General features: G+C 60.6%; 1 protein-coding gene across 1 annotated transcript; it reads right to left on the bottom strand.

Annotated features, from left to right (window-relative positions):
• Nucleotides 1-234: 234 nt before the first annotated feature.
• On the bottom strand, nucleotides 235-4373 carry ANKRD34C (ankyrin repeat domain 34C). Its single transcript, XM_015873457.2, has 2 exons — nucleotides 3836-4373; nucleotides 235-2488 (listed from the first exon to the last, which is right to left on the bottom strand). Exon 2 carries the CDS (start codon nucleotides 2465-2467, stop codon nucleotides 983-985), a length of 1485 nt encoding a protein of 494 aa, XP_015728943.1. The 5' UTR covers nucleotides 2468-2488; nucleotides 3836-4373; the 3' UTR covers nucleotides 235-982.
• Between the last annotated feature and the right edge of the window lie 13450 nt (nucleotides 4374-17823).

Here is a 17823-nt window from a genome sequence, read left to right as displayed (position 1 = left end):
CGCGTTTCCGCAGTGCGATGCGCGCTCACAACCCCCGCGCAGGGAGGAGCTGAGCCGCGTTTGCACCAACGCTGTGAGAGAGTCGACAATAGAGATATCGGGATATGTGTGAATGGAAACCTGGGATCTGGGATTCCTCAGCCGAAAATGGAAGACGGACTTCATGGTTAGAGATAAAGTGTGCCTGAAAACCCGCCTGTAAAACATCTGAGCAACAGGAAGCAGAAACTTAACGGCTGTAAAAATATAAGCCCAGCTTTACTCTAAACAACACATTTCAATTGAAAACGCATTTCCAGAGAGCGCTCCCGTGCAGGCGGAGCCGCAGTGCAGCATCCTCGGGTCCCACAGCGCAGTGGGGCCGGGCAGCCGCCCCCCCACGGGCACGGTGCGCCAAACCCGGCTCTGTGCACGGCCCCCCTCCTGCACCAGCCGCGGATCCGGCGCTGTGTTGCAAAGTGCTTGGAAAGGGAATCACAGAACCTCGGAGCACTGTCTCGCTTCTGCAGCACAGTGAGGGTATAAATACATTCAATTGCTAAGGAGGGTTATTTCTGCTCTCCAGGCTCTCGCAGCGTTGAGCTCCTTCCCGGTAGGCACTTCACACACACATCAGCCCCCGACTCCCCGGCGTGGGGCTCCCAGCCCGCTTTCTGCATTAGGATGAGTGGGAGGGATGAAAACCGGATCGTAAATAACCAGGAACAAACACTCCGCAGCCAGGAGCCTTTGTGTGACGCCCGGCTCTACCTCAACGTGCTGGGATTGGATTTCTCAGAGAAGTGCTTGCAGGGGGAATAGTCCAAAAGCAGCTGGCACGGCAGGGCTCCATGCACTCAGTTCTGTGCCCGCTGCCACCTGCTGTCCCCCCAGCACTGGGAAATGGGCGCAGCACCCCCTGCTCCGCTCCCGTGCATGGGGCAGTGCGCCGGGGGCCGCCAGCACTTCCCAGTGCAGCACCACCCCACTCCGAACCACCGAACTACTGTGCCACGATTTCCTCAAAATCAGAGAGCTGCCTCATCTGCTCCAGCTGCATGGAGTGCCTCCGGAGGAGCTTCTTTTTGGTTCTCAGGTCACCCCGCTTGGGGGAGCTGGGCGCGACCGGCACCAGGGCCCTGAAGCTGGCGGCCAGCGGGGAGGGGGCCTTGCTGCTGGCTCCGATGTCAGGGATAGGGGGGCTGGGGTTGACGTTGAGGGGGGGCAGGTAGCCGGGCCGGGTGTGAGCGATGTGGTCCAGCAGCAACGTGCCGGAGCCGCGCCGTTCCAGCAGGTTGGGCGGGCGGCGGGCAGCGGCGGGCGAGGTACTGGGGGCTCCATCCAGAGCCTCCCGTGAACCGCCCAGCAGAGCCAGGTGAGAGCCGCTCAGCTTCCTCCTCTCTGCGGCCACCTTCCCCAGCTCGGCCATGACGGTGTCACTGTCGTGGTGCTCGGCGCTCATCCGCCTCCAGTGCAGGGTCTCCATCACCTCGCTGCTCTCCGGCGGCTCCGGCACCGTGCTCCTGCGGGGCAGGCGCTGGGGGCCCTTCTCGAACCCCTTCCTGCAGCCGGATCCGGGGGCTGGCGGCGTGCGCAGAGCCTGCTCGTCCACCAGAGGGAAGAGGGAAGCGTCCTTGCTGCGGGTGAGGGGACCCTTCCTGCACAGCGCGAGCTCCCCGATGCTGCTGACCAGCTCATCGTCCGTGCGCACCCGCTGCTCCTCGTGGTGCGCGGCCAGCACTGACGGTGCGACCAGCCCCCACGGCTCCGATTGCAGCCGTTTCAGCTGTGGCAGCCGTGCCCTCTTGGTGGTGGTGCCACCCCTCCAGCCTGGGGAGGGTGGCTCTGGGGTGGCCTTGGTGGGGGGGCCGTCCCCGGGGGGCACCTCCTGCTCGGTGTGCTGGGGACACGGGGCGGCTGTCTTCAGTGCCGTGGTGCTCGCCTCAGAGGGGACCCTCTCCTTGAAGTCCAGCAAGGGGGGCATGTTCAGGTACTGCTTGGTGGCCTTGGTGCCAGTGGCTGACTTGTCCATGGTGATGATGATCACCTCCTTCCCTTTGGCTCTGCAGGCGTTCAGGAGGTGCTGCAGAACGTCCTTGTCGTCGGCGTTGATGGCGTGCACCAGTGCAGAGGCCCCGGAGTGGTCCTCCAGGCTGGGGTCGGCCCCATTGTCCAGCAGCAGGGTCACCACCTCACCGCCCGCGCCACGGATGCAGGCGTGCATCAAGGCTGTCTTCCCAGATTTGTCCTGGATGTTTGGATCTGCCTTGTTTTCCAATAGATATTTAACCATCTTTGCCTTGCTGACACTCTGCTGGTCCACGTGTGTGGTGATGCAGGCCACCATCAGCGCCGTCTCCCCCTTCTCATTGCTCTCATTGATGTAGGCCCCCCCCTCCAGCAGCAGCCGGGTGAGCCGCAGCCGGCCCAGCCACACTGCCTTCAGGAGGGAGTTCCCCCCGGTCTGCAGCTCCGTCACCTCCTCCATGGCACGCAGGGCTCACGGCAGCTGGGGAGGAATGGGGATGGAGAGGTGAGGCTGCCAGCAGCCTCCGCTGAGCCCTCCACACATGGACAGCCCTGCAGCACTTCCCACATTGGAAGAGGTTGAATTTAGGTTAGACGTGTGTGTGTGTGTGTGTGTGTGTGTGAGGCTGTGCCCAGCTTTGTGGGATTACCTTTGTTGGACTTCACTTGTGGCCTGAGTTTACTGGTCTCCCTTCTCTTGGTGATTTCTGCTTGTACAACCCATAGCTGTCAGCAGCCTGTCCCTGCCCTACAGGTGAGTCTTGCCCCCTGTTCTCAGCTCTGCCTCCCTGCATGGGACATCTCTGCTCTATCTGCTCCCTGACAATACACCTCAGTTCACCTTGCCTTGCTCTCCTCCTCCTCTGCTCCTATGGCCACACTGATATTTCCCTGGACGCAGCTGATTTCCTTCAGTGCTGGAGCCATCAAAGCAGCCCTGCTGCTGGCACGGCTCTGCTGTGCCTCAGAGGCTCCTTGCTCTGTAATGCAGAGCACAGCTGAGGCTGTGAGCATCTTCTGTGCTGCTGGGGCTGTGGTCTTCACTTCTCTGCTGTACATGGAAATCCTAGCAGCTGCTGCTTTGCTGTGTGTAACCCTGTGCTGCTTCATGGTGCTGTTGGGAGTCTTTGTGTAGGAGAGTGCTGTGCAGAGCAGCGTTCTCATGCAGCGCTCTGCATCAGGGCTGGCCCCGGGGATCAGCCGACGCCGTCCCTTCTGGAAAGCGCTTCCTGGCCCAGCCCGGTGGGGCTTTGCCGGCCCCTCTGCTGACCCCGGGACTCGCAGCCGGGCAAGGCTCCCTCGTGCTGCTCGGCGGCACCGTTCGGGAACCAAGTGCCTGGTGGTTGTGTGTCCCTGAGGAGCAGCGCCTGCAGCGCTGGGATCCGCTGAGAGCCATGAGCGGGGCACAGGCGGAAGCTCACGGGGCCCAGCACCGCGGGGATGTCAGCGGTGCGATGTCCCGGGATCCCAGGCACCCGCTCGCTCCTCACTCCCATCATCGCTCCCTGCCGCCCAGCGCCGCGCAGCGCTGTCCCCTCGCGCCGTACCCAGCCCTCCCCTGGGGCATCTCCACCCGCTCCATCACCCGCAGCGCTCCGCAGTCTGCGCTCACCGCTCTCCCCCACGTCACACGCGCGATGCTCTGCCTGTCCTCCGTCTCCCCCCCCCCAGCCCGCGCCCATTGATGCGCCGCTCCCGCAGCCCCCGCCCCGCCGTCAGCTCCCCGGACACTGCACACCCAGGGGGTCCCGAAGGCTCTGAGCGCTCCCAGCCCCCCGGGCAGCGCTGCGCCCCGACACCCCCGGACCGATCCCGAAGTTGGCCTCACCTCCATCTTCTCTCACCGGTGCTGTGGTGCCGCGTCCCTTCCCTCTGCGCCGGTCTCGGTGCGGCGACAGCGGGGCGGGGGTCCCTCCCCGGGGTCCGCCCCTGTTACCTGCTGTGCCGGTGCCCGTTAGCGGTGTGCGGTGCCCGGTACCGGCCCCGCTGTGCGCACCGGGATTGCGCGGAGAGGAGGGCGCGGGGCGGCGCGTCCGCCCCCGGTGGGTGCGGGGAGCGGCGGGGGAGGGGGCGGCCGGGTGCGGGGCTGCGTCCAGCACAGCCGGGTCCGCGCGGGGGCGGGACGGTGAACGTCTGGATCCGCGTGTGCGGGGCGGGGCCGCGGCCCGTGTCTGCCCAGGGATGAGCGTGTGTGTGTGCGCACGTCCGGAGCGCTCCGCGTGTCTGTGCGGTGATGCACGCAGGGCTGTGTCTGCGTGGGTGTGAGTGTGTGCCGGGTGGCTGAGTGCGAGCACAGTCCCGTGTGAGAACCTGTGAGTGCCCAGGCGCTGCGCAGTGCTGTGTCTGCATGCAGGGGCTGTCTGTGTCGCTGCCCATCTGTGCCCACACGTGTGGCCGTGTGTGCCATCAGTGCCCATTATGGAGCCCAGGTGTTGCTGGGGGCGGCCTGGCACTGCAGTACACCCCCACTGAGCTGGGGCCCCTCCTTCATTGGAGGCTGTCAAGGCTGAGCAAATTGGGCTGAGCCCACAGCTGGGGTTGGACTGGAGACCCCCTGAGGTCTGTCTCCCAATAGTGACACTGTGCTCCTGTGGCCTGAGTGCATCAGTGGAGATGTCAAAGTGTTCTGCTGTACAAGGGAGCCAGAGGCTGCGCTCTGCTTTCTAGGGCAGAGATCTCCCCTCAGTGCATGCAGAGCAGCACAGTGATCATGGGCATCCTACTGTCACTGGGGCAGAAGCCACACACCAGCAGTGTGATCACAGGGATCAAGCCTTCCTTAACCTGAGGCTGCTGGCAAGCTGTGGTACCACTGGGGGCAGATAATCAGCCAGAGGGTGGGAAGTGGCCGTAGATGCACGGCAACTGTGTTCGGCTCTGCCATGTGGGAGAATGCTGCTGCCTGAGCTGTGGTTGTCACAGTGTTCTGTGTCTGGGTTGATGTTAGGGGAAAGCTGACCAGGTGGGCACCTGGTGCTGGGTGGGGGTACGGCCACAGGGGGAGAGGGCAGTGGGGAAGGCGAGGCTCTGGGATGTGTGAAGGCAGGGCCGTGTGCTGGTGGCCCAGAGCAGGCATTCCATGCTGGGTGGCCACCAGTGTGCTGGGCTGTGGCTGCCCATGGTGCCTACCATGACTTACAGCAGGGGCAGTCCCATGACTGGGGTCAGGGTGCTCTTCAGAGCTCACTCCATTTCCATGTAAAGCATTTCTGAGTTTGCCTTCTGCTTCCTGTTTAGTTGAATAATCCATAACAAGTGATTAATGGAGATGTGCCACCCCTTTCCTACTTGCACATCATCACAGGTTGCATTTTTAACAGTGCTGTTTGTTATTCATTGTGGTTTGCTGAGTGATGGTTGCACAGCTCCCGGGCTGTGGAGCTGCTTGGGGGGCACAGTGTGGTGAACCCAGTGCCATTCAGCAGGAGGGCAGTGAGCCTGTGGTCTGTGTGATATGGGAGGCTTCAGCTGAGCTCTCCTGCTCCTCCTGTGGGGTATCTTGGATATGGGGAGTATGTGATGTTTCAGAGGACAGCAGAGACGTTGGGTGCTGCTTGGGCCACATCAGCAACCTTGCAGGCAGCTCTGGTTTGCCCGTTTCAGCTTTCTGGTTAAAATTGGAGCCTGGCCTGGAGGAAGAGAGGGCAGCTGGAGCCACACTGGGGTGTCCAATGTGTGCCTGTGCACCATGGGGGGTGGTGCAGGGGCTATGGTGGCTGAGGCTGTGAGCACAGGACTTGGGGCTGTGGTTCCCCGTTGTCACCCCATCCCCAGATATTTTGGGAGCAGCAGCAAGTGCAGCTGGTGTCTTGTTGGGACCCGGCTCCAGCTGGGGCAGGGGCTGCTCAGGGTGTGTGGGGGAGCTGGGCAGCTTTGCTGCTGGGCTCAGCTGAATGTGCGCCATCTCCCCAGGAGCTGTGCTCGGCTGGCACTATTTTGGGCACTCAGCAGAACAGCTGGTGATCATCTCTTACACAGCGGCGGCTGTGCAGCTATTTCTGCCAGCTCATCCCCACACAGCAGCTTTTTATAAACACACCCACCCGGAGGGATGGACGCAGGTCCTGGGGAGGTTTGGTGCTGATGTTTTGGAGACTGTCAGCTCTGCCCCAAGGGCTGCTCCTGCACTGGATAGGGCACCTCTCTGCCCCATAGGGGTCAGTGGGGCACAGAGCCTTGGGCAGCCCTGTGCCTATGTGGCATGGGTGGCTGTGGGTACCAACTCCTCAGTGTGCACATGCGCTGTGGCCTTGTGCTGGGCTTGTCCCAGACTCCTGAGCTCCTTGAGAGCCTGTTCTGTTTGGGGCAGGTGATGCGGCTGTGAAGCCTTCACTGTGTGTCGGGGCTGCTGAGGGTGCCTGCAGTGTCCCCATGTTCGGTGCCAGCTGTGCTGAATGTGGAGGTGCTTTGGGTGAGGAGGACTGGGTACTCACTGCATAAAGCTGCTCCCCCTCAGACCTGAGCAGGAACATGCTGTGTGTTTGCATCCACATTAATTTTTACCTTGACTTCTGCTGGAAACATTAAGGAAGTATCAGCTTCCTGTGGTGTAAGGAATTAGCTGACATCCCTGATGGCTGTCAGTGGCAGAGGCCCTGCTGCGACCATCTGGCATGGCCATCCAGCACTGTGTCTGCTGTGCTGTCCCTGCCCTGGCTGCAGCAGGGCTGGGGGCTCTGCTGGGCACAGCTGTGCTGCAGGGACATCGCATGGTCACAGCCCCAACTGTTGGGCTGCTGGTGCTGTTCCCTGCTTGGCTTTAGCAGGACCCAGGTCTGAGCCTCTATGGGAAGGGAAAACCCCAACCAGCTGCAGCTTAAGTGCTGCTGCAGGAGCCTCCTTGTCTATGGGGATGGGATGGGGGGCAGTAGGGATGGCTGGGGATTGGCTGCTGGGGCCCTGAGATGCCCCCTCCCTCCATCTCCCCATGCCTGCTCTCCATCCTGCTTCCAGCCGGGGGGGCTGTGCTGAGTGTGGGGCTCCCAAAATAGCGGCCCCCCGCCCTGTGAGCGCTGGCAGGCAGGAGGCAGGTGGTGATGCAGTGCTTCCGAAAGAGGCTGCATCATTGCAAGTGGGTCTGATGTTTCTATAGCAACCCCGGGGTAAAAATAGTGTAGGAGCATTTAGGAGCTGTCAGGGCCTGGAGGAAGGGCTCCTCCAGTGTGCTGCTTTGCAGGGTGGGGGCTCACCCATGGAGTGCAGCTGCTGTGCTGCGGGTGGTTCTGTGCAGCTCACAGGGGCTGGGGGCTCTCCCAGCATTAGCTGGGCTCTGGAGCTCCTGCCGCCCACCCGAGGCCCTCGATTTCTGCTGACTGAGTGCCTTTGTAATGCACTCATTAGAGCTGAGGAAGGTTTGAGCAACGTTTGGGGGTGGGTACAATCCGGGTCATGCTCCGTTGCTGACCCAAAAGCTTTGTGCATTCATGCAGCTTTGACTCTGATAAGTTGTGCTGAGGCCTGGAAACAGAAATGCCACTTCAGTGTGTCACCGTGCAGTGATGCTGCTCATCTCTAATCACTGCTTGACATTCATCACAATTTATGCTGGTGTCTGGCTCTCCCCATTGCTGTGTTGTACCCGGAACCTCAGCCTCTGCCCCTCAGTGCGTGGGGATGCTGAGTGCCAGGTCTGGATGGAGCTGTGTGCTGGAGCCCTGTGCTCCCCTGGAGTTGGGCTGGTGCTGCTGTCCCTTACCCAGCTCCTCTGGGCACACAGAGGTGGAAATGGCACGAGCTGCAGTGCACTCATTTCTCTCTCCTTCCCATCTCTTTCCCCATCTCTGTCACTCCTGCAGTTGGTGGTTGCCTTGACAACATTTGTCTCCTTGCACTCTCATCCCTTTTTGCTCTATTCTCTATGAATTCTTGCACCTCCACATTTTTTTTCTCTCTGCTGTGCCCTAGAGGAACCGTGGAGGCTCTTTGGCTTAAGGTGTGGAAGTGCAGTTGTGTCAGGCTGGAAAACCTTGGGCCCAGGGAGGGAGGGCAGGCACTGCTGCAGGATGAGGGTGTGCTCAGCCCCATGTGCTGCCTGGTTTCTCTGAGTGTGGGGCTGCTTCTGCGAGGGAAATGCTGTGATCCAGGCACCCAGATGAGCCCCACATCCCCCAGTCCCCATCATGCTGTGCATGGACGTGGCAAGGCTGGTGTGATGGGAATGGGCTGAGCAGCACTGCACAGCACCTGAGCCCATTACCTCTGGCATTTAACAGGAGGTGTAGGAGGAGCTGAAGGGCAGCTCTGTTTATGGCAGTTATTTGCTGATTAACATCAGAGCAGACAAATGTCTGGACTGAACATTGCACTGCTTGGCCACAGGGCTGGGGGCACAGAGCAGTGCCCACCCCGGAGCTGTGCCACGAGGAGTCACACCATGTGTCACCCTGCCCAGCACAGCCTGTGTGCTGCCAGAGCAGCACCACCTCCTGCAGCCTTCACTGGGTGCTTCCCAGCCCTGTGTCCTTCCTGCTCCCTGCAGGCTGTGCACAATCAGTGGCTGCTGCTGCAGCTTTTGCTCCTGTTTGCTTTGCAGTGGCAGAAGGAGAGACAGGCGGCTGTTCCCACCCAGAACTCCAATTCTTTTTTTTCCTCTTTAATTTAGTGTTATTAAACAAAGTTGTATAAATATTCATGGGAACAAAATCAATGCAAAAATATTCCCTTCTCTCCTTTTGCCGGTTTAATTTTAGAAGTTCCTTTTCTCCCGAGCTCTGCTGAGAAGTCATGGCAGCTCTTTCCGGATGGTGCCTCACTTCCAACCGTGTGGATCCTGCGGGGTAACGGTGTGTGCAGTAACACGAGCAGAGCTCCAGCATCCCTGCGGATGGGGGACGTGCTGCACGCGGGGGGCCGATGGGTGGCAGTGCACAGCAGCATGGCTCAGTCACATTGCATGGATTGTCCCTGGTGCAGCCCCCCCCGGAACACGAGGCATCCCCACCCCACACACAGTGCTGTGTGTCTGCCCGCTGCCTGCACTGCCCTGTGTTGCTGTGGTCAACCTTAGAGCACAGAAGGTGAGCTCATCCCTCAGCCTGGCTCCTCCGTCCCTTTCCCATCTCAGGCACTTCTGCTGGGCCTGTGCTCCCCTCCTGCTCCGCGCCATCGCTGTGTGTTCCATTGGGTTGTGTGCTGCTGGGCTGGGGTGGAGCCACAGAGATTAAATACAGCTCATTTTCAACTGCTGTTTTTGGTGTTTGTTTGTTTTTTGTCTTAAAATCATGCAAATGAAGGCATTACTGCGGCGTTTGTCACCAAACATCGGGGTCACTGCTGTGCAGCAGCTGAAGATGAGCAGTTGCACTGGGGCAGCCCTGCAGCAATGTGCCAGCACCGGGTTGTGCGGGGAGACCGTCAGCTGGAGAGCAGCAGGAGCTCTGCAGGAATGCATCAGCACAGCAATTGTGCGCTTAACTGAGGCGGGGCAGCAGGAACGGTCGTGTTAAAACCTACAGGATGAGCCTTGCACTGGAAATGCGTCCTGTGAGATCCTTACCTTGTCACTTGCCGACTTACTGAAGATCAGCCCCGAGCTGATGCTGTGGGGTGTCGGCTCTGCATCCCTGCCATGCTGCGCCCTCTATGCGGCTGTGCCACCGCACGGCTCCGGGTGAGCAGAGGTGTGAGGTGGAGGAGGAAGATGATTGGAGTTTGTATTACACAGCATGCTTGTCGGAAGAGAATTGATCTGTATTTAACAACAGCGGTGCAGTAATAACCTACAATTACTTCTGAGCGGTGCAGCGGGGGCGGCTCTGCTGCTGGAGGAAGCTGGCATGGCACGGAATAGCATGGCATAGCATGGCATGGCACACAGTGCACGGGGTATGGCACAGGGTCTGCTGGGCTGTGGGAGTGCTTCCTGTCCACCTGGATCTGGGGATCCCCAGGTTAGGGTTGTGCCCTCCCCAGGGCAGAACAGAGGAGCACTCCCCTGCGCTCCTGGCCATGCGCTGTGAAATGCACTGCAGGGTCCCATTGGCCTTCTTGGCCACCAGGGTAACCCACTAGTCTGCCTGTTGGCCACTGGCACACCCAGGTTCTCTGCAGAGCGCTTTGCCAGCAGCTCAGCCCTTTACCTGTGCTCAGAGCTGTTCCCATGGCTGCTGTGCAGGGGACGAGTGTTGTTATCCATCCCTCCTCCCTCTGCGCAGTGCTGGGAAAACGCTGCAACGCCTCTCTGGCGAGAAAGCAAATTATGCAGGCTGATTTTGTTCTGAAAGCTTCTGATGTGTAAGCAGGGGAGGAAGACGAGGTCATCTGTGTGCTTCCATTGCTGGCTGTGCTCCAGCTGTGCAAGGGAGGGTGCTTTTGTCTGCTCGGTGCTGGGTGCCCTGAGGCTGGGGTGGTGCATGGCTGTGGGCACGGCTCTGTTTGGGCAGGCAGCACCTTCTGCAGGAGGGGCACTGCTGATGCCTGACTTCACCTCTGCTCACCCCCATGTTGCAGTAGCTCAGGCTCACAGTAGTTCTGCTCCCTTCTCCCTGGCTGACTGCAGAAGAGCCAGTGGGACAGAGTGTGGTGCAGAATGGTGCATGCCCCAAGTGTGGTGTGTGCCCCCCAACCAGCCCCAGCACCGGGCACATGGCTGCAGCTGCGATTCTGCAGCTGTCTGAAGGGCTGCAGGACTTTTAATATCTCTGCTGAGTGAAATTTCCTGATTCGGCTTTCATGTCCCCTGGGACACTTATGAAATATCCGGATTCTGGTTTTTTTTCTGAAGAAGTGGAATTTCCTATTTATGGATTTAATATAAGGGCTACGTGCTTGGGGAGGGCAGGGGCTGCGTGGTGCTCTCCCCGCTGTGGCTTTGCCCCATTGCTTCTCCCCCTGGCTCAGCTGGCATCAAGGCTGTGTGGGGAATTCAGCTGCCTCAGTAGTTTTCCAGCCTGCTAAGCCCCCTTTTCACAGCTAATCATGCTTTGTGATGAGTGAAGTTCAAATGCACTCCACCAACCTGTTGGCAGCCTGATGGGCACGGAGCAGGCGAGTTTCTGGTGTGCACACCCTGCACCCTTAAGCAGAAGCGCTCACCCACCTGCTGGGAGCCCTGCTCTCCCTCTGCTGATGGATGCCAGCCATGTGCTGGGGCTGGTCCTTTCTGGAACCTCATCTGTCCCCAGTGAACCTTGGTGCAAAGTGCTTGGACGGTTACAGAGGGCTAAGGGATGAGAGCAGTGGGAAATGGCTCCAGGAAGGTAGAGGAGGCTGGAGATGTGCAGCAGGATCTCTGGTGGCTCAGAGCAGCAGGGTGTGAGATGAGTGGCTGAGCGTTCTGGTCCCATCTGATGTGAGGCTGGTGGCACAGAACCAGGCTGCGGTGCCCCTGGCTGCAGGCAGGAATGGGCTCCAGCCCCGGGTGCTGGGAAGGAGCTGCGGCACCCAGTGCAGCACACTAGCATGACCCTGCCCTGTAGGAGGTCTGCATGGTGCTGGAGCCCCTCTGGCCTCAGGGAGGGCTGAATGCCCCCAGCTGGTGTCCCACAGCCTGCTCCTTTCTCCAGCCAGCCTAGCGTGGCTGCAGGCATTAAGCAAGCAGCCCTGGTTACCTAATGCTTCTGCTTTGCCTTCCTAACCAGCTGGTTTTGTCCTCATGACTCACGATGATATTTGCCTTTCTGTTACCAGCATTTCTTTCATCAGCTGCAGCCAGAGCCGCGCTGCCACCACTCACCTTTAAAATCATGGGAACAGTCGAAATAAATTACTTTTAATGCAAACAATGTCAAGCGCAAAGAAAACAGAGGCATTCTGCACTTATGCAACTCTTACTTTTGTAATTGCTTTTTAATCAAAGTCCCAAAGAGCCTCAACAGCAAGTGAACTTCACCAAAGCACAAGCGAACTGCAAGCTGCTCAGTCAGCACTGCCTGCTTCTTCTCATGAGCAGTCATTCAGCAGATTCCCCAGTCCTCCCCCATGTTCACCTGCAGGCCACCTGTTATAGAAGCAGAAAGAGGAAAAGCTCGGAGCGTTGTGACCCGCCGCGTTCTGTGAAACCCAACATCTCCAGCTGCAGAGTGGGCTGCGCTGCTGGTCCTGTGTGCAGCCAACCTCTGCAGAGCACTGCGCGTCCAGGTGCTCACACCACCCACACACCCTTATCAGTTCTCCGTCCAACAGTCAGAGCGAAGAAGCTGGGCTGGAAAAGTGATAAGGGGGTGAGAGCAGCCGCAGGATCAACTTCTCCTGCAACTTTGGCGTGGAGGAAGAAGACGAAGCTGGTAGCAGGTGGAGGAAATAAGATGTCACCGGCTCCTCTCTGCGGCCCTCTGCTCTGGTGTGGGGATGCTGCTGGAGGAGCAGGCGATGCTGTCGGGGCAGTCCCAGCCTCCCGCTGCCCCGCAGTGCTGCCGCTCTGCCGTGCTGCAGACACTCCCCATTCACAAATTTCATAACCTCCAGTCCCCTCCCTGCGGGTGGGATTGGACGCCCCGTGGCCCCCCCGGCCCACAGGATTAGGCTGTACAAATTGTGGGGCTGCAGCCGGGCGGATTCGTCTGACGCTGCAGAAAGGTGCTGGCGGCTGCATCTGTGCACCCCAAAACTGCCCGCCCCAAACTGGGGCTGGGGTGTCCCCACCTGCAAAGAGCGAGGGGTCGTAGCGATGCCTCGGGGGATCTCCTTCCTTTGTGCCATTGCTCCTGTCTGCACTGAGTCCTGCTCTGTGAGGTCAGACCCTGTGGCAGCCCCCTTCTGCCCCATGTCCCTGTGCCAACTGCCCACAGGGAGCAGCTCAAGCTGCCAGTGCACCCAGGAAACCCCAGAGTGCAAGCAGACCCCAGTGCCCACTGGGCTGAGCACTGGAGGGGGGCATCAGGCAGCCCCGAGCACCCCGTGTACCCCTGCTGAGCAGAGCCTGGAGCTGAGGAATGTGGTCCCCCCTCTGCAGCCCAGGCGTGTGCTGGCTTGGTGCCGTGCTGTCAGACCGATGTGCACAGGAATTAGAGAGGAGATATCCTGCATGTGCCCATCGAGGGGTTGCTTGGATGAATCTGGAGGCCCTCTCACAGAGGCCAGGTGAACCCCAGCAGCTTCTCAGGGCTCCAGGGGTCAGTTCCAGAGTGGTGCTCTCTGCTCAAGGACCCAGCACTTCAGGAACAGCCTCTACCCTGCAGGGTGCAGAGCTGTGTGCTCAGACGTGGTTCTGCTGTCATCTCCAGTTTTGTCCCGGGGGAGGGGTAGGGCGCTTGGTTAGCAGTGCTGGGTGTGCATGTGCTATCAAGCACTTCTCCCCATCAGCATGAAGTACCAAGGCCTCTGCTCATGCTGCTGGAGCAGGGGATGGCACTTCAGGTGCAAACAGCCTCCAAGGTTCACAGCTTTTGCCTAGTTCCTCTGCTGGAGCAGACTGAGCTGGGCTCTGATGAGCTCCTGCAGCACAGCTGCCAGCAGCCCTGTGCACGTCCAGCACAGCACACTTGGGTCAGCCGTGTCTTTCCTCCCTGTGTCTTCACCCAGGCTCACTCCCACCTGGCTGGCAGGTCAGGTACCAGCCCTGACAAGCTGCACCAGCCCTGAGGCAGTCAGTGCTGCATCTCATGGCTTCCCATTCTCTGCACTTTGCAGGATGGCAGCAAAGGCAGCCATTCCTGCTGTGCTGTCCCACATTGTGCCACGCTGTGCCATGCCATGACACATCGTGCCACGCCACACAGTTCCATGCTGTGCCACAGCGCACTCCGTCCTTCCCCAGCTCCCTCCCAGGAATGCCATCTGCTGAGCACCCAGTGCTGCGTTAAGCCCTGTTCCATCTGCAGTTTTGCCCCGGGCTGCCAGTGTCCATTGCCCGGCTCAGTAAGCACAGCACATCCTGCTGACTCAGGAGCCTGCACGGCTTTATAACCTCCCTCTGCATTTTGAGTCTGGGTCAGGAATGTTCCACGCAGCGGAGCTGCTGCGGGGCTGTCAGGGTGCGGTGCTGGGGGAGCCCCAGGGACCGTGGCTGGTGCTGCCGTCCCTGTGCCATGCTTGGCCCACACAAACTGCCCCGTCTGGAACATCTGTGAGGACGGAGGGAAAGCAGGCAGCTGTTTCCCTGCAATGCAACGAGGCTGCGTCATGCTGCACTGCTGTGGCACTGGGGATGCAGGGGGACACCTGGGCTGTGCACCCAGCAGTTCTGGCTGCTGTGTGCTCCTGTGGTGCTCATGTCCTGCCTGTCGTCATGGGAGGACTGTGGCTCATGGCAGGCCCAAGGAGCTCAGCACACAGTTGGTTTGGTGGAGAACGGGGGTGGGGACTGCTGAGTCTGGGCCAGGTTAAACCAGAGCAACAAAAGCCATCCATGCGCTGGAGTCTGTGAGCACCTACCACTGCGGTGACCTCTGCTCAGCCTCCCTCTGAGGGCAACCTCTGCGATACCGACAAACGGGGCTGTCACGGCACGGAGCCTTCCCCACAGCGATGCTGCTGGCACCAGGCACTGACGAACCTCCCCACGTCCCCGCGCTCCAGCGGGCGGTGGGAACGCAGCGCGGCTCAGACAGCGCCGCAGGAGCCGGGCTGTGTGTGTGCGCCCAGTGGGCACGGACAAAGGGAGCAGCAGCCCGGGCCCCGTGTTGGTTTTGGTGATTATTTCGTTGAGTAGCTCCCAGGGATGTGAACATTCGGTTCAGAGTAAACAAGGCGCTCTCCCAAAATGAGACTCTGCAGAAGCGGCTCATTCACAACAGCGATGTGGGGCTGATGCCCCAAAAGCAGGGGCAGAACTCGACCCCCAGCTCTGGGGATGGGAAGCTGCTGCGGACTCAGGGTCTGAGAGGGCTCCGGCTGCACCGCTGCCCCCACCCAAAAGGCTGATTTATGTGTGCTTACCAACCTCCTTCCACGCATACCTCTGTTATTAAAGCGGCTCTGGGGGGGAGAAGGGAAAGCGACCATTCTCCCTCACCGCTCCAGAGAGGGGAGAGAAAATCCCCTGGGATGGGAAGGAAATTGCAAATACCTCTCCGTGGCTCCGGCCGTGCCCCTGTGCCCCGCAGCCGGGCCCTGGGGGGAGCAGCGCGTTGCAGGGACGGCGGCACCGACGGTTCAGTGCACCGCCAGCCCGCGGCCGCTGGGTGTCCTCCCGCAGCAGAGCCGGGCCGGGCTCCGGCGTGGGCTGCGACCGCGGCTCAGCTCTGGGGGACACCGGCCCCGGCACCTCCGGGTGTTGGGGGCCCTTTGGCGAGAAACAGGGACAGCGGGGCTGCTGCGGCACAGGGCTGCGGGCGGGAGGCCGGACACGGCTCCGCTCTGCGCTGCCGGAGTAGGACGCAGAGAACGTGCACGGACCTCCCTGCCCCGGGGCTGCGCCTTGCCCGGCACGGACACGGCCGGCTCCGCTCTGCTCCGTGTCCTGCTCAGCTGTTTGTCTGGAGCAAAGCGCTGCTCTCGTGTCCCTGCTGTGTGTAATTTGAAGTGCTGATCACAGAGTTTCACGAGGGATGTCCGAAATTCAGCCCTCCACTGCGAGCGGGGGGCAACGCCCGCACGGTGCTGCAGAGCAGACGGGTGGGGAGCCCAGGAATGGGGGGGCGAGGAACATGTGTGCAGGATGCCCGCACGGAGCGGGCCTGGGACATCCCAGAGTAACAGAGAATAGCAGAGAATAGCAGAGAATAGCAGAGAATAGCAGAGAATAGCAGAGAATAGCAGAGCCCTTAAGGGCAGCGGTGCCGCTCCCCGCCCCGGCGCACAGCCCAGGGCTGCATCTCGGCTCGCCCCGTTCCGCCCACTGCTCTTAACGCGTCACCAAAACCCGGTGACAACGCGGCGGGGGCAGCGCTCGGACGGACGGAGCGTTTCGATGAGGTACCGAGCGACCCGCCCCGCACCGCACCGCACCGCCCCGCCGCCCGCGGTCTGTAGGGGGCGGCCGAGCCCCGCGGCCGGAGACGCGCCGAGCGCTGCCCCGAGCATCGCGTGTCGCTCCGCGCCTCGTCGGCCCGGCACACGGCGCCCAACGCCAGGAGCCGTCGTGCACCTCCCGCACACGGAGCTCGCGGAGTCACAGGACGGTTCAGATGGAAGGGACCCCCCCAGCCCCACCCCTGCTGTGCTCTGACCCCCACGGCCCCCGGGTCGGGCTGCCCAGGCCGCACCTCAAGGGGCCCCTCTTGCCCTCAGCCCCCAGCAATGAGCACAGCCCGGGCTGCGGCACAGCGCTGGGGTGCTCCGAAGTCCTGAACCCCCGCCCCAGCTGCGGCCCGACACCGACGGCACCGACGGCACCGCGAGACACGGAGCTCCGGGCAGGGCGGGACCGGACCGCACCGAACTGGGCCGAGCCCGGCTCTGACCTTCGGCCGGAACCTCCCCATTGCGGCGCTGCCCAGAGCGGCCCTGAACGGCGCTCCCAGCCCTGCGCGTTTCTCCGTGCGCTCATCCCGCAGGGGCTCACAAACAACCGCAGGATTTGCTCAGCTCTTACCGCAGCGCAAAGCCCGGCCGGCTGCGCCGCTCCCACATCGCTGCTCCCTTCAGCTGCTGTTGACACCTCCACATTCGGTTCCCGAGGCTCGATTCTGTTCTGCTGCTCTCGGATGTTATTTCCTCCCACTCCTGTTGATCATTCACATTGGATTTACCGTTCGGCTCCTGGTGGTGCTCAGGGCTGTGTGCTCGGTGCCGGGCAGCACCCCTGGCTGCGAGCTGCTCCGGTGCTGTTTTCAAGAGGGGCTGCTTAAGAACTACACAATTGCTCCATCTGTAATGACACGACTGCGAGCACAATGCGCTTCCATTCGGCATTTTTTTCCCCCCAGAGAGCAAATTATTCATTATTAAGTTTCATTTTCACATCCACATTGTTCTGCTGTTGTGGAATACATGCTTTTAATATTTGAGATTAGTAATTGAAAGAGCTGTATGCAAAATTGTTTTCAGTGCAGCTCCTGAACACAGGCCGCTTTGTTAAGCACCTGAAGGCAGCGCCCAGCTCATGGCACCGCTGCTATCGGGGCCTGGTGCTCTGGGCACAGCCAGGCAGCACCACCTCAGCTGTTCCCAATGCCCGTGGGGAGCTTTTCCCTGCTGGAGGGTGACACAAGGCCCAGCCTCGTGCAGCAGCCCCAGCTCCTGACCCTGCAGGGGGGGCTGTGGGGTGCAGGTGTGAGGAGCAGGGCCTGCAGGGTGCTGGGATTCCTTCTGTGACTCATGCAGCCCAGCTGAGCCGAGGAAGCTGCAGGTCTGACCCAGCTGTGATCGTCCCATGGTTGGGTCTGTATGCCCTGGGATGGATACAAACACTGCTCTGTCCCTCGGCCTCAGGTGTGACCATGTGGCTTCGGGTGGTTCTGTCCCTTAGTGCAGCTCCTCATTCCTCCCTCCTACAGCAGGTGGCAAAGCACATCCATTTCAGTGCTGCAAACCAGCCCGTGCCCATGGGGTCATGCTGCTGCTGGGCACCATGTGGGCACCTCTGGGCATCCACTGCTGCAGCAGGACACCGCCTGCAGGCACTGAGTGCAGTGTGGGGCAGAGCTGAGTGCTGCAGCATGAGGTGCAGGGGATGGGAAATGGGGTTTTCTCCACCACCTCTCACTCAGCTCTGAGTCCCCGCTGGGGGCTGCGGGATGCACAGACAGCATTGCGCTGCTGTCCTCACACTGCAATGTGCAGCAATGGCTCTGTCCTCCTCTCCCATCCACCAGCCCACACAGCTCACTGGGCACAGAGCAGCTTCTTTCCTCTGAGGGTCAGAGCTGCTCCGCAGGATGGTAGAGAGGAATGTATTTTAAGCTGGGATGTGGTGGGCTGTTCATTTCTGTCTCCTTACAGGAGAGCTCATCCTATTTTTAACAAGGATAGGAAATGTATGAGAGGTTCTGCAGA

Source organism: Coturnix japonica, chromosome 10 (genome assembly GCF_001577835.2).
Source record: "Coturnix japonica isolate 7356 chromosome 10, Coturnix japonica 2.1, whole genome shotgun sequence".
Classification (NCBI taxonomy): Eukaryota; Metazoa; Chordata; class Aves; order Galliformes; family Phasianidae; genus Coturnix; species Coturnix japonica.
The sequence above is the reverse complement of the archived record's forward strand: the minus strand, read 5'-3'. Positions and strand labels throughout refer to the sequence as shown.

Bases quoted from the DNA above. Each gene is read 5' to 3' on its own strand.
- ANKRD34C (XM_015873457.2), bottom strand. From the start codon at position 2,467: ATGGAGGAGGTGACGGAGCTGCAGACCGGGGGGAACTCCCTCCTGAAG.